General features: G+C 35.7%; 1 protein-coding gene across 1 annotated transcript; it reads left to right on the top strand.

Moving 5' to 3' along the window:
• The first annotated feature begins 10,197 nt into the window (after positions 1–10,197).
• LOC110919631 (floral homeotic protein PMADS 2) lies at positions 10,198–12,107 on the top strand. The gene is made up of 7 exons (XM_022163899.2): positions 10,198–10,566; positions 10,709–10,775; positions 11,202–11,263; positions 11,323–11,422; positions 11,529–11,558; positions 11,665–11,709; positions 11,798–12,107. The coding sequence occupies exons 1-7, from the start codon at positions 10,379–10,381 to the stop codon at positions 11,894–11,896; spliced, it is 591 nt and encodes a 196-aa protein (XP_022019591.1). The 5' UTR covers positions 10,198–10,378; the 3' UTR covers positions 11,897–12,107.
• The last annotated feature ends 413 nt before the right edge of the window (positions 12,108–12,520 follow it).

Below are 12,520 nucleotides of genomic sequence, written 5' to 3'. Positions count from 1 at the left end.
GAGATATTGATAGATACTGCTAGACTAGTGATACAAATACTTCTCTTCGCACACACGCCGGGAATGGCTGCGATAATAGAACTAATCTTCGCACACATGCCTAGAATGGCTGCGAACCATACACTAAACTTCGCACACATGCCGGGTGGGCTGCGATACAAATATACCTACTCTAGAATACTTGGGAAACTCCCCCTAATCTTCGCACACATGCCTAGAGGGCTGCGATACAAATGCATACGATACATGGATTACTAAAAGAACATACGATTTACAATATGATTACTATAACTGAACAAACCACTGTGAACTCGCTCAACTAGTTGTTGACTCTCTGTTACATGCCTTTCAGGACCTTAGGTATACATGGAGCTTGCACGGGAGGCACAGTCGTTGTGGATATGGATCGTGGACGTTTTGATAAACACTTGTGACAGTTGAAAACTTATTAATTACGTTGGATTTCATACTATGCTTCTGCAACTTAAACTATGCTATTTGAACACCTTTCATATTGTGGGTTGATATACACTTACGTTTATTGTTACTTATTATGTTCGATATGATTGGTGGCTTGATCCGGGTCATGTCACGCCTCCAAGCGGTGGTACTCTGCGTGTGGATTTTGGGGGTGTGACATAAGCGGTTGTCAAGACCGCTTAACTTACGACCCTACACAAGCACTAGACTAAAAATGACGAGTTAAACACGTTAAAACATGTTTACTAAGTTAGAAAACAAGTTTGATATCAAAACGAAGTGTTTTGATACCCGAAAATAGTTTCGTTGCAAAATGCGCATAATCAGCATTTTGACCGAAACTTTTACTCGTCACTTCGGCTAATCAACGTGGTAATCAGTAGGTATAGTCACAAGGGACTATAACCACCGTGATTACGCTCACGTTGCAAAGTTCGAACGAACTTTGTGTTGACCAATTCATGGTCAAAGCAGAAAGTCAAACACTGTTTGACTTTCATGCTTGAAAAGCATACAAGCATAAAAGAAGCTTACAAAAGGTCCAAGCTAGGAAGAATTGAACTAAAATACTCAGGTATGAAGCCTTAGCTTCAACTTAGAGCAGATTTAATTCAATTTCAGCAAGGAACAAATGAGAAACCCAAGCCTATTTATAGAAAGTTTAGATTAACAAGATCATTCCAAGTGTTAGGAGGATCAATCTTGGCCATACACTTGTGGAACATGGTTTCTAATATAGGGGGAACACAAAAACGACCTCAAGGTATCCCAAAACCATGTTATAAACCACTGAAATCAGCTGCTGTGACCAGATTCAAAGTTTCTAGTCTGATGGTCTATCGCGCCCCGCGTAAGCTTGACCCTTGGCTTACGCGGCCCGCGAGCTAAGTTTGGCAGATTGACACGTTTAGTCCCTGCAAGCTTAAAAGTCAGATTTTGATGTTTTTAAGCCCCGTTAACCCCATTTCAAGGCTCTACGATGAAGTTAAAGCATAGGGAACATGAAATATGCTTGAAAACATCTCGGATGTCGGTTCGTTTGGTCGTACGGTCACGTTATTCGGTTAATTACGACGAAAACTCGAACGGACGCGAAAACGATCCAAATTACACGACGAATGACATTTTTACATTCCAATCACTAAAATAAAATATTTTAATGATTACAAAAAATTTTGTATGTTCGGATATGTTCAGAACATAAGATATGCGCGTAAATGCAAACTTATGCACTTTTTGACACTTTTAGTCCCTATTGATCAAATATGCATATTTTCGCATACCGAACCCCTCAAAGCCTATTTCTAAGCTATGTAAACGATATTTAGGATATGTTTAGCTTATCATCATGTTTCAGAAAGTTCGTTTCTATACGAATCGGTGTACATTTGCAGTTTGTCGTAAATAGTCCCTGTGATCGAATAAACTTGTTTTAGACACACCAAACCCTCCAAAACTTATTTCTAAGTTATGTGAAGGTTATTTAAGGTATGTTAAGCCTATGTCACTGTTCCGGAGTGTTTGTCGTGTTAAACTGATTACGTTTATGGAACAGTTTGCGTATAACTTTCCAGAAAGCGATTTAAAGCTTGAAATCGAACTAGAATCAAAACGTAAAATCGTCAAACACAAATACACAAATATTGACACCAAAACACATTGTTTCATTGATAATTGATATTGTTTTACATCGTACAACGTCTACAGAGCACAATTATCACATTAAACATCCATTGGATCGGTTTCAATCAATCAGATATGGTACCATGTCCGTGATTAGAGTTATTACCCTGATAACGAGCAGAGCTTCGGGGTTTAGAAGTTTTAACATTAGAATGATAGAGCAAGAGAGCGAGAGAAAGAAAAGAATTAAACGATTTGAAATGTGCAGAGCTCGTTCTATTTATAGCTGAATCAGGGGCCTCTCGCGCCCTGCGACCGATTTATGATACTCTCTCGCGGCCCGCGAGAGAGTCTAGCCAGGCCCTAGGTTTGCTGAATCAATGAGTAGGCTTGACACATGGTTGACACGTGTCCTACACGTGTCTGAGGCGGCTACTAGGTTCTCGTGCCCCGCGAGAGACAGGTGTGATCCTGTCGCGCCCCGTGAGAAAACCAAAAATCAACATTTTTGATTTCTCATTTCAGTTTTCGTCGTACATGTTTAGGGTTCTTGTTAGGGTTCATCTGGGATGCTTTTGAGAGTTGTTACATCCTCTCCACCTTGCTTTAAATCTCGTCCTCGAGATTTAGGTCATGATGTCATTTTTGAGTTATATTACGTGTTAAATAATAGGATTAAGGTAAGTGACACTGTAATTGAAAAATATGTTCAAATTTTTGTGAATACAAGAACAGTTTACAACAAATAGAACCCAATGGTTCAATTTAATAGATTCCAGAAATCGGTATCAAATGGACGAAGTGTAATGATATAATCATCAGAATGACTAAGTTTACATGGGTCAGACCAAAAGAAAGATTTATGACCAATAGATGTCTAAATAAAGTGTGAATTACTTTTAGAAACAATAGAATTCACTGTCAAAGGAAAAATTACCTTGCTTGTTGATGTATTGCAAAATACATCCTTTATTCGTGTATAGTTTGTATAGTTTTCCATTACATTTAGTGTAGTTTTCGTTAGAATGTGCATACTTTGATGAAATCTTGTGTTTCCAGGTCAATTGTGCTGAAAATATAAAAAAACGAAGTTTTAGATGCTGGGAAACAAGTTGAAAAAAGAGTTAGAATTATTTCAGAGTTTTTGGGATGTGCAAGCTGGAAAAAGGACGCACAAGTCTGTGAAAAATATGTTGTGGCGTCGCGCTACAGCTACACGCTATTACCGTCGCGCTACGCCACCAAGTAAAAGACAATTGATGGAAATATTATATGGTCGCGCCACGTGACCTCGAAGGGTCTTACCCGTCGCGCGACGCAACGGGTGTTTATGACGACGATTATTCGGTTCACCAAGGGATTAGGTATTTAAACTCAAGAAATTTAACACAAAACCCTAATTACCAATTGAGAGTATCTTGGGCGAATTTTGGAGCATTCATTGAGCAATTTCGGAGAGTTTGAAGCTTTGGAATCATTGGTACGAGTTCGGGACGAAGGATTGAAGACTACACGGGTTTTCTAGTTCTTTGTTTTTAATTTTCTTACGAAACTTGTTATCATGAATTCTAGTTTGAACATCTTTGTCTTGTTTTCATTAATTGATATGCTCGACTAAACTTTTAAGGCACCTAGATTTTGATGATTGGATTAATATAAAGTTATTACCTTTTTCGTTAATTGCATGATTTTTGTGGATTTGTTGTGTTTAGTAAAGAGTTTGATTTTATTGATTTGATGTATATGCATACTTTAATCTGGTTTCTTGTTATCAATTGTTTCGTGTGATTCTTGGTGACGGTCTTTATCACATAATAGAGTCATGCTAGGGTTTTAGATTTTGGTGAGTGTCTATATCACATAATAAATCTTAACTCTTTAGGGTGGATTTAACAAATAACCTTAGAAGTAATTGTTAGTGATTTGCTAGTTTTTAGTGTTCTGCTAGTCCTTATAGCTGGAAGGTGCGGGGCTATTTATAGGTCTTACCCGGCGAATTGCTTTAGACAGTCCTTGGAAAAGGTCGTGCCTTAGTTGCCCCGTGGGTTTATTAGTCTATCAAGTCAAATTGAGAAATCCAAACTACCCTAGATCTATAATTGGAAAAGAGTAGGTCAACATAGGGTACTTACACAATAATTAGACAACTGGAAAGACGTCTAATAACCGGTAGGATTAACGATCTAGGTAGCGCTAGAAGTTTCACCTCGAGAAGGGTTGAGGGGCTTAGTTGGTGTCTTAATATGTTTAGTACTATAAGATCCCGGTTCCATAAATCATGCAGTTAACTTAATCGGTAATTATTTAAAATCAATCCAGGATTCTAGTCTAGGTGGTCTCGTTAATCATATAAGAAAAGCCTTTGCCTTATTTCGTGTTTAGTCTAGTTTTAGTTTAATATTTAGTTTAAATAGATTTCCTTAGATTTTCCGTAACCCCCCCCCCCCAAACAATTAAACAAGTTTCAGTCGTGTCTGTCAATGTCTGTTAGAGTCTAGTTTACGTGATTAATAGAGTCTCGTGGTTCGATATCCAGACTTCCTTAGGTCATACTACAGTGATCGGTACCTTTGCCGATTGTGTGATTTAGGTCGAGTCTAGATTTAAAGCTTTTTAGTGTCTAGCTTAGAGAGTCTACTTTTAGTTAATTTTTATATTTTGTTTAACACACATCAGTTGTCAATTACAGAAGATTTAGAATCAATAAGCTCAACTGAATAGGAGTACGAAGATGATGTGTCAACTATCGAATCATAATATGAGGAAAAGTCAGTGTGTTGACATTATTGAATTACAAGGATACACCGAAATACAATAGAGTTTAGTGTATCATCGTCTTAACACATAGTTGCATTAAGACCACTTTAAAGGATGAGTCAAGCGAAAGGTATATATAGATTAGTCTCAAGCTATAAGTTTATACCAACGCCACAAGGTGTTGTAGTGATCGAAATAATAATAGCGGTGATCGAACGAGTTCACCGTGTTTGAAATCAAATGCAAGGCTCAACGAAGTAAATCTGAATATTTGTTCCAAATAAATCTCATAGGATTTTTAGTTTGAAGATGAAAGAACAAACGAATATCATAGAATTTCCGATAAATGATGAAAGAATCTTTAGAGGTACACCGGAATATAATACGAATTTGTGTACTCTTATCCTAACACATAATTGTATTAAGAATGTTTAAGATAATGACCCAACTAAAATTAAATAAATAAATCCGTACATCAAGTGTGAAAATGAGATTAACTCCAAGCTTTAAGTTAATGAAAACGCCACCACAAGGTGTCGTAACCAAATAAATGATTCAAGGAAAGTGAAGACTAAACAAGTCTATTATGTTTCTGAATAGATGAAGTACTTGATAGGATGAATTTATTTAATTATTAACTTTGATTTATAATAGATGTCACATATCAGCGATCGTATCTAGAATTATTGTTGCTTTCTGCGTAGTAAGTACGAATGCTCGCCCGTTCTTCTTAGCTCCGTCTGTTGTTGTTGCCTTGTTATCGGGTGCCTTCGTCAGTTTTGGGCAATAAGGACAGACATGGCATGTTTTTCCACAGTTCAAACGGACTGGGTTTTTCCTCTTGCATTGTTCCTCCTCGTGATCGGATGATAGTCCAGGTAGATCCTCTCGGAAAACGTCGAAGTATTCTGATATTGCCGAAATTTCTTTCAGTTTCTTGCCTTTAATATTAATGATCACCGAGACCCTTAAAACTATTCCTTACTTTCGTGTATAACTTGCGGCTTTTATCACAGAGATGAATTTTGTCGGCTTGTATGTGTTGTCTCCTTGTGATCACTTTTCCTATTGGCTTGCAAATCTCAGTAATCACCTCAGGAATCATTGTTGCCTTTTGTTCCTTTTTATGAAGCAGACAAAATTTCTATTCTGTCAGTTCTTTTCATTTTATGGTGTAAGTCTTGATCGTGTGTTTCGAAAATCAGGTCTTAATACCTTATTTTTGAAGCCTACATTACTTCATTCTTATTGGCGTAATAGCGCATATACTACTGGTTAGGACAGTTTTAGTCCTTTGCAGCCCATGTATTGCTGCAACAACTCCTTTATTACTGAAAATTTAGTAGGATCACAGGTGACGAAAATCTTGGTAGGTACATCTAGTCGTAGGTTACTCTTATCTTCTCAAGAATTCTTAATAAAAGTAGAATTACTCTCATTAACGCAAGTTTTTAGACGTTTTATGACTAGCACAACTTTTAGTTACAGGTTTCCTACTTGTGTTAATAGTCTAAGGTAATGCATTGGAAATTCTTATACTTTCGATGGCGTCACAGCTTAAAGGGTTCCCGTCGTTTATATTGTTGCACGAGTTACGAGACAGATGATCAAACAAAATAATGTTCGATATCGGAATTATAGATATATGCAAGAGATTCCTGTTAAAGAAATCTAGAATTATCATTGACACACATGTTTCTGATTTATTCTAAATTGTCAATCGTTATGGCTTTTGGATTTCCTTATAGATATACATATCTATATAATCATATATTTCACATATTGTAATATACATACCATTCATAAGGTCAATGTATTTAACAAATTCATATTTCAAAAAAAAAAAAAAAAACAGGTCAGACATCAGGTCATGGTATTATTTAGGGAATTTTGTTACTTGTTTGACATATCATATACCCCATCTTACCGGGTCTCACCGGAGAGGTAACCCCATCTTACCCGGACAAGCTGGAGAGTTTGCCACACCATACCCAGTCTTGCCGGAGAGGTAATTATCATTGTATTTCCCATAAATAGTATCTTCCCAAATCAAGATTTTAAAGGTGCCTTTATATTAAGGCTTTCATAAAGAATCAAGGAAATTTGTATTCACATGACGGATCATATTCTAGAACCAAGTAGTACCAATAAGCAAGAAATAACAGTGATCAAGTGTTATTGCTTATTTATCATACTTGCAATATTCTAGTCATCATTCTTACGGCATACCAATATCTATCACATTATACTTATACAAGTAACTAGCTCATCTTGAAGCTTATATTAAGGCATCTTTCTTAGGTTCAAGTCTAAATAATATCCTGGGTGCTACCAGATAATATCAATTTCCTAACTCTTCATTTTAACTTAGGTATTATTACAACACCTATTTGCTTAAACCAGTGGCTTTGATACCACCTCTGCCACGACCCCCGACCCCACGCTGGGAGCGGGAGCCGTGAGCAGTCAAGTGGTACCAGTGGTTATTTTGAAAAGTATTGCAGTAGAAATTTCATCATGACCGTGAGTTAGGAAAAATATCAGAGTTTTGAAACACCGAATTTTATTTATTAACTAGATGGGATAAACCCATGTTTTGCAAAGGTAGCTTTAATATGGGATAAACCCGAATACATAAAACAACTTTTCTTAATTTAATTTAATTGATAAAATAAGCCACTTCTGTAAGCCTCTTTGGTGCCGTATCACAACTCTTATTCCAATCTACTGTAATCACTTGAAACGCGTTTTAAAAAGGTTTTGTCAGCAGGAAATACGGGCGAGTACATTCAATTTATACAAAAGACACATTGTTATAATATACAGTATTAAGGGCTATTACAATGTTTATATCAACCAATTACCCCAAATCGGTATTTGTCACTCAATCGGATCTGTGACTATGGTCATATTACACATTGGCTAACCCGTTATCCAATGGTGAAGCTTATCAAGTAGTGTGTACAAAACCCCACATACAGGCAGTAATTGTAGATTATAAAGACTTAATCACTGTAATTATAACTTTTAAAACAAGTAGGGTTTTGAAAACAATTTTGGTAAAAAGAGAATGACTTACCTTGTTAGCATATAGTCTTGATTAAACAAGCCTCTTGTTTTTAAAATTTCTGATAACTAAGCATCTACTTTATAGTTCTGAATATTCTGAGGATTAAACATCTTGTTTGATAGTAAGTTTATGGATCAGAGTTTTTCTGATAGTTAAACATTTAGTTTAACAGAGTAGAACACGTTTTAGTGTAAAACCATATCAAACCTAATGATGGTCACGAGATCAGAACCTTAACGGAATTCACAAAGTATAGTCTTATTTAGACAGCACTTTGGTATTCATTAGCTGGTTCCCGAATCGATCGGACAGAATATCGTATCGGTGATTATTGGTTAGAACACCAACGTATAGAGAGAAGAATAGAAGGAATGAGCAAAGAAAAATGAATTCTAAGCTTCCTATTTATAGGTAAGGGATAAGTCTTACCCCATATAAAACTTCCCTAGGTGTTATCTACCCATATATACCTTTCTCACTTGAACCTTCCCTAAATAAAACATTCCTCAGATAATACCTTCCTTATATATTACTTTCCTTAGATAATATTTTCTTAAATAATACCTACCCCATATATACCTATTTAGATATTATCTACCTCATGTATATCTTGTTGTTAAACTTTAGCTGTTTAACTTTACTTTAACTGGTTAATTAAGTAACTTACTTAACTGTTTAACTGATTAACTTACTTAGCTGATTAATTAATCTTTACTTAATCTTACTTAGCTGATTAATTAATCTTACTTAGCTGTTAAGTTTACTTATCTATTAAGGTTTCTTGATTGCTAAGTTATCTTAACTACTAAGTTATCTTAACTGCTAAGTTTTACTTAACCATTAAGTTTTCTTAATCGCTAAGTTTACTTAATTACTAAGTTTACTTAATCGCAAAGTATTCTAGTTTAGAAGCTCCCGGATTATGAGTTCTAATTCTAGATACAATGGAACTCGTATTAGCATATTAACACAATTCAACTTTAACGATAATCACGAGATCAAAACCCACAACGAATGACAAAGTATAGCCGTATACAAGCAGTACTTAAACATCCGTTGGATCGGTTGCAATCAATCGAATATGGTACCATATCCGTGATTAGAGTTATTACCCTGATAACAAGCAGATTTCGGGGTTTAGAAGTTCTGACATTAGAATGACAGAGCAAGAGAGCGAGAGAAAGAAAAGAATTAAACGATTTGAAATGTGCAGAGCTCGTTCTATTTATAGCTGAACCAGGGGCCTCTCGCGCCCTGCGACCGATTTATGATACTCTCTCGCGGCCCGCGAGAGAGTCTAGCGCGGCCCTAGGTTTGCTGAATCAATGAGTAGGCTTGACACGTGGTTGACACGTGTCCTACACGTGTCTTGAGGCGGCTACTAGGTTCTCGCACCCCGCGAGAGACAGGTGTGATACTGTCGCGCCCCGCGAGAACACCAAAAATCAACATTTTTGATTTCTTGTTTCGGTTTTCGTTGTACGTGTTTAGGGTTCTGGTTAGGGTTCGTTCTTGGGTGCTTTTGAGAGTTGTTACATTAACCCTCCCATATATTCATTACATATGCATAAGCATCCTAACCAACGTATAGACATCTAACCAATAGTTGTTACTATCTTCAAATTCAAATCTTTATGCTACATTAATAGTCTTTAAACGTTGATTCATATAAAAAAACAAATATAATACAGATGGATATATTATTATTGTTGTTGTTGTTGTTTGAAACACAGAATCATTTTAATTGGAAAATTTGAATGCAGTACTTGGAATCTGGGAACGGATTATATTGTATCAATGATTTGATGATAAAATTTCTGATCTATCGAGTAAGTTTTCATTTTTACTTCAAAACATGAGTGTTTTCTAGTAATTCTATTTTTTTTCTTCGAATTCTAACCGTCTAAACTCTAAAGTAGACAATCGTTAGGTTGAAAAAGTTCCTTGAACTAATGATTTATGATGCTGGGTAAAACAAATGAAACAATGTGTATTTTTTTTTTCAATGTTGTTTTAAATATTAATTTATTGTGGTTAGGGATAACTAGACGTAGGTATTTGATTAATTGCTATTATACGATGAACATTAATTAAATGATATAATAATAAATGGGTGAGAAAATCTATAATTAAGCTGTGGAAGATGTTGTTTTATAGGAGGGTTTGATGAAATAGACCAAAGGATAATGGAGGGAGTCTAGGGTTAAGAAGTAAATGAATTGATAAGTACAAGAGATAATATGGAGATGTCTTGGACATGTCAAAACCCCACAAGGAAAGACACTCTTGCTCACTCTTTTGGAAAGTCTCTTGTTTTCCAGCTCTAATTAGAAATCAATCTCTCTCTCACACACACACACATACACACACACTTTGTAATTCTATTTAATAACTTTTGTATCAAGATTCATTATTGTTAACTGAAAGCAAATTGAGAGAGGGGAGGGGATGGGGAGAGGAAAGATAGAGATCAAGAGGATAGAGAACACAAGTAACAGGCAGGTCACTTACTCTAAAAGAAAGAATGGAATCATCAAGAAAGCTAAAGAAATTACTGTTCTGTGTGATGCTAATGTCTCTCTTGTTATCTATGGCTCTTCTGGCAAGATGTATGAGTACTGCAGCCCCAAAACCAAGTAAGCATCTTTTAGATTTTTACTCATGCTTGTTCTAGACTATTTTAGGGTTTTCTTTCTTCTGCAACTTATGTTATGTGAGATTTCTTTTTGTGGGTTGATGCTAATATTAACCTTTTATTTCATTTTGTGTGCATGAAAGCTTGATTGACATGCTGGATCGGTATCAAAGGCTTTCTGGAAATAAGTTGTGGGATGCTAAACATGAGGTAGGTTTCTCTCTTTTTGTAACCCTTTTGTCTGTTGTGTTTTCATGGAAAGATCTGGTAATTTGATTGCCAAAAAGATGTCAAGAAACTTGATACATGAGTTCTACGGCCAGATCTACAAATAGGTTAAGATCCGGCACTTTCTTTTGATAGAGTTGTTACATCCATGAACAGATCTGGAAGTAACTGGTGTTCTCTCACTTCCCTTTACTTGCAAAAACCTAAGATATCTAGTGCTGCTTTATTCTTGATTTGAAATGTATAGGTTGTTTAAGTCAAGTATATATATATATTATATTATATTATCCACCTAGATCTGACATGTAAGTTTAATACATGTCTAATGTCTTTATTTTATCAAAGAATTCTTGAATGATGATTGATGTCTTCTCTTTGACTCTTGATGATCTTGCCATATACCCGTAGAATCTGCAGAATGAAATTGACAGAATCAAGAAAGAGAACGAGAGCATGCAAATTGAGCTCCGGTACATAACTTTTTACTCTCTCTCTCTCTCTATAAATGTTAGTAATTGTTTTGTTTTAGGCACCTGAAAGGGGAAGACATAACTTCTTTGAACTATGAAGAACTAATTGGATATGAAGATGCACTTGAAAATGGTCTGACCAACATTCGTGAGAAAAAGGTAAGCTTATTTGGAGCTATTTTTAAATAAAGATTACACCCTAATATTGGTCCATATATTTGATGTTCTGATGACTCTTTTTTTTTTCTTTCTCAAATCTAAACAGGATGAAATCCCCAAAATCATGCGAAAACGCGTAAGTGTTGGTGCTTCTTCTCGTTACAGTTTGATAGTTTGAATTACGATATAGAAAGGTTACTTAATTGCGAGTATGCTGAATTTATGTACCATGTGTGAGTCAGGAACAAGTTCTTGAGGAGGAGAATAAGCATCTCATGTATTTGGTCGTAAGTTCATATTGTGTCTAACAACTCTACTATCGTGTCTATGAGTTTTCCGTAATTCTAAATTTGTGGTTTTGATTGATATATGCAGCAACAAAGTGAAATGGCAGCCATGGGAGATTACCAACAACATGAACCCTTTTCATTCCGTGTCCAACCAATGCAGCCAAACTTGCATGAGAGGATGTAGTAATATATGCATTTATGCAAATCATGTTGCGATAAGGTTTGTAATACATTAACTATGGATGTGTTTTGGTAGGTGTGTCGTCAATAATGGTGCGCTCTTGGGCGTGTGTTGTTTCTTGTAACTTTGTGTTGTGAACTCATGATGATGGTCATGTATCCAAATTGGTATCTATCTATCTATATAACCAAGTATGTAAGCGTGATTTATAACACTTGGATCTCGGATCTATAAGTTGTTTATAGACAGACTTAGTATTTAGGAAAGTTAAACATTTCTTGCTTGAAGTTGAAACACATTCTTATTAGTAAATCTTAGCAGACAAGTTTACATGAATTAGTACCATTACTAACATATGTCATTTAAATTATCAAATCACACTTGTGTGAGGTTATTGAATTTTTGGGAGAAGTTGCAAGTTGCAGATTTCAGGTGAAGCACAGAGGTTAGTCTTGAGAACTGGTTAGAAAATTTACCATAAGTCTTATCGTCTTGAGAACGTCTATTATAATCGTCAGATGTCCACTGAAATATATTTTACATAGACATAGGCTTGGCACCGTAGATGCATTGTGAAATATAACTAGGGATATGAATTCCTAAAATGAAATGAAAACACAATACAAA

This window comes from Helianthus annuus, chromosome 2 (genome assembly GCF_002127325.2).
Source record: "Helianthus annuus cultivar XRQ/B chromosome 2, HanXRQr2.0-SUNRISE, whole genome shotgun sequence".
Taxonomy (NCBI): Eukaryota; Viridiplantae; Streptophyta; class Magnoliopsida; order Asterales; family Asteraceae; genus Helianthus; species Helianthus annuus.
Note: the sequence above shows the minus strand (reverse complement) of the source record. Positions and strands in the feature narration are given on the sequence as shown.

Coding starts and splice junctions, on each gene's coding strand:
- LOC110919631 (XM_022163899.2), top strand. CDS start 10,379: ATGGGGAGAGGAAAGATAGAGATCAAGAGGATAGAGAACACAAGTAAC. Junction 11,264..11,322: donor AGCATGCAAATTGAGCTCCG/GTACATAACTTT, acceptor GTTTTGTTTTAG/GCACCTGAAAGGGGAAGACA. Junction 11,559..11,664: donor CCAAAATCATGCGAAAACGC/GTAAGTGTTGGT, acceptor TGTGTGAGTCAG/GAACAAGTTCTTGAGGAGGA.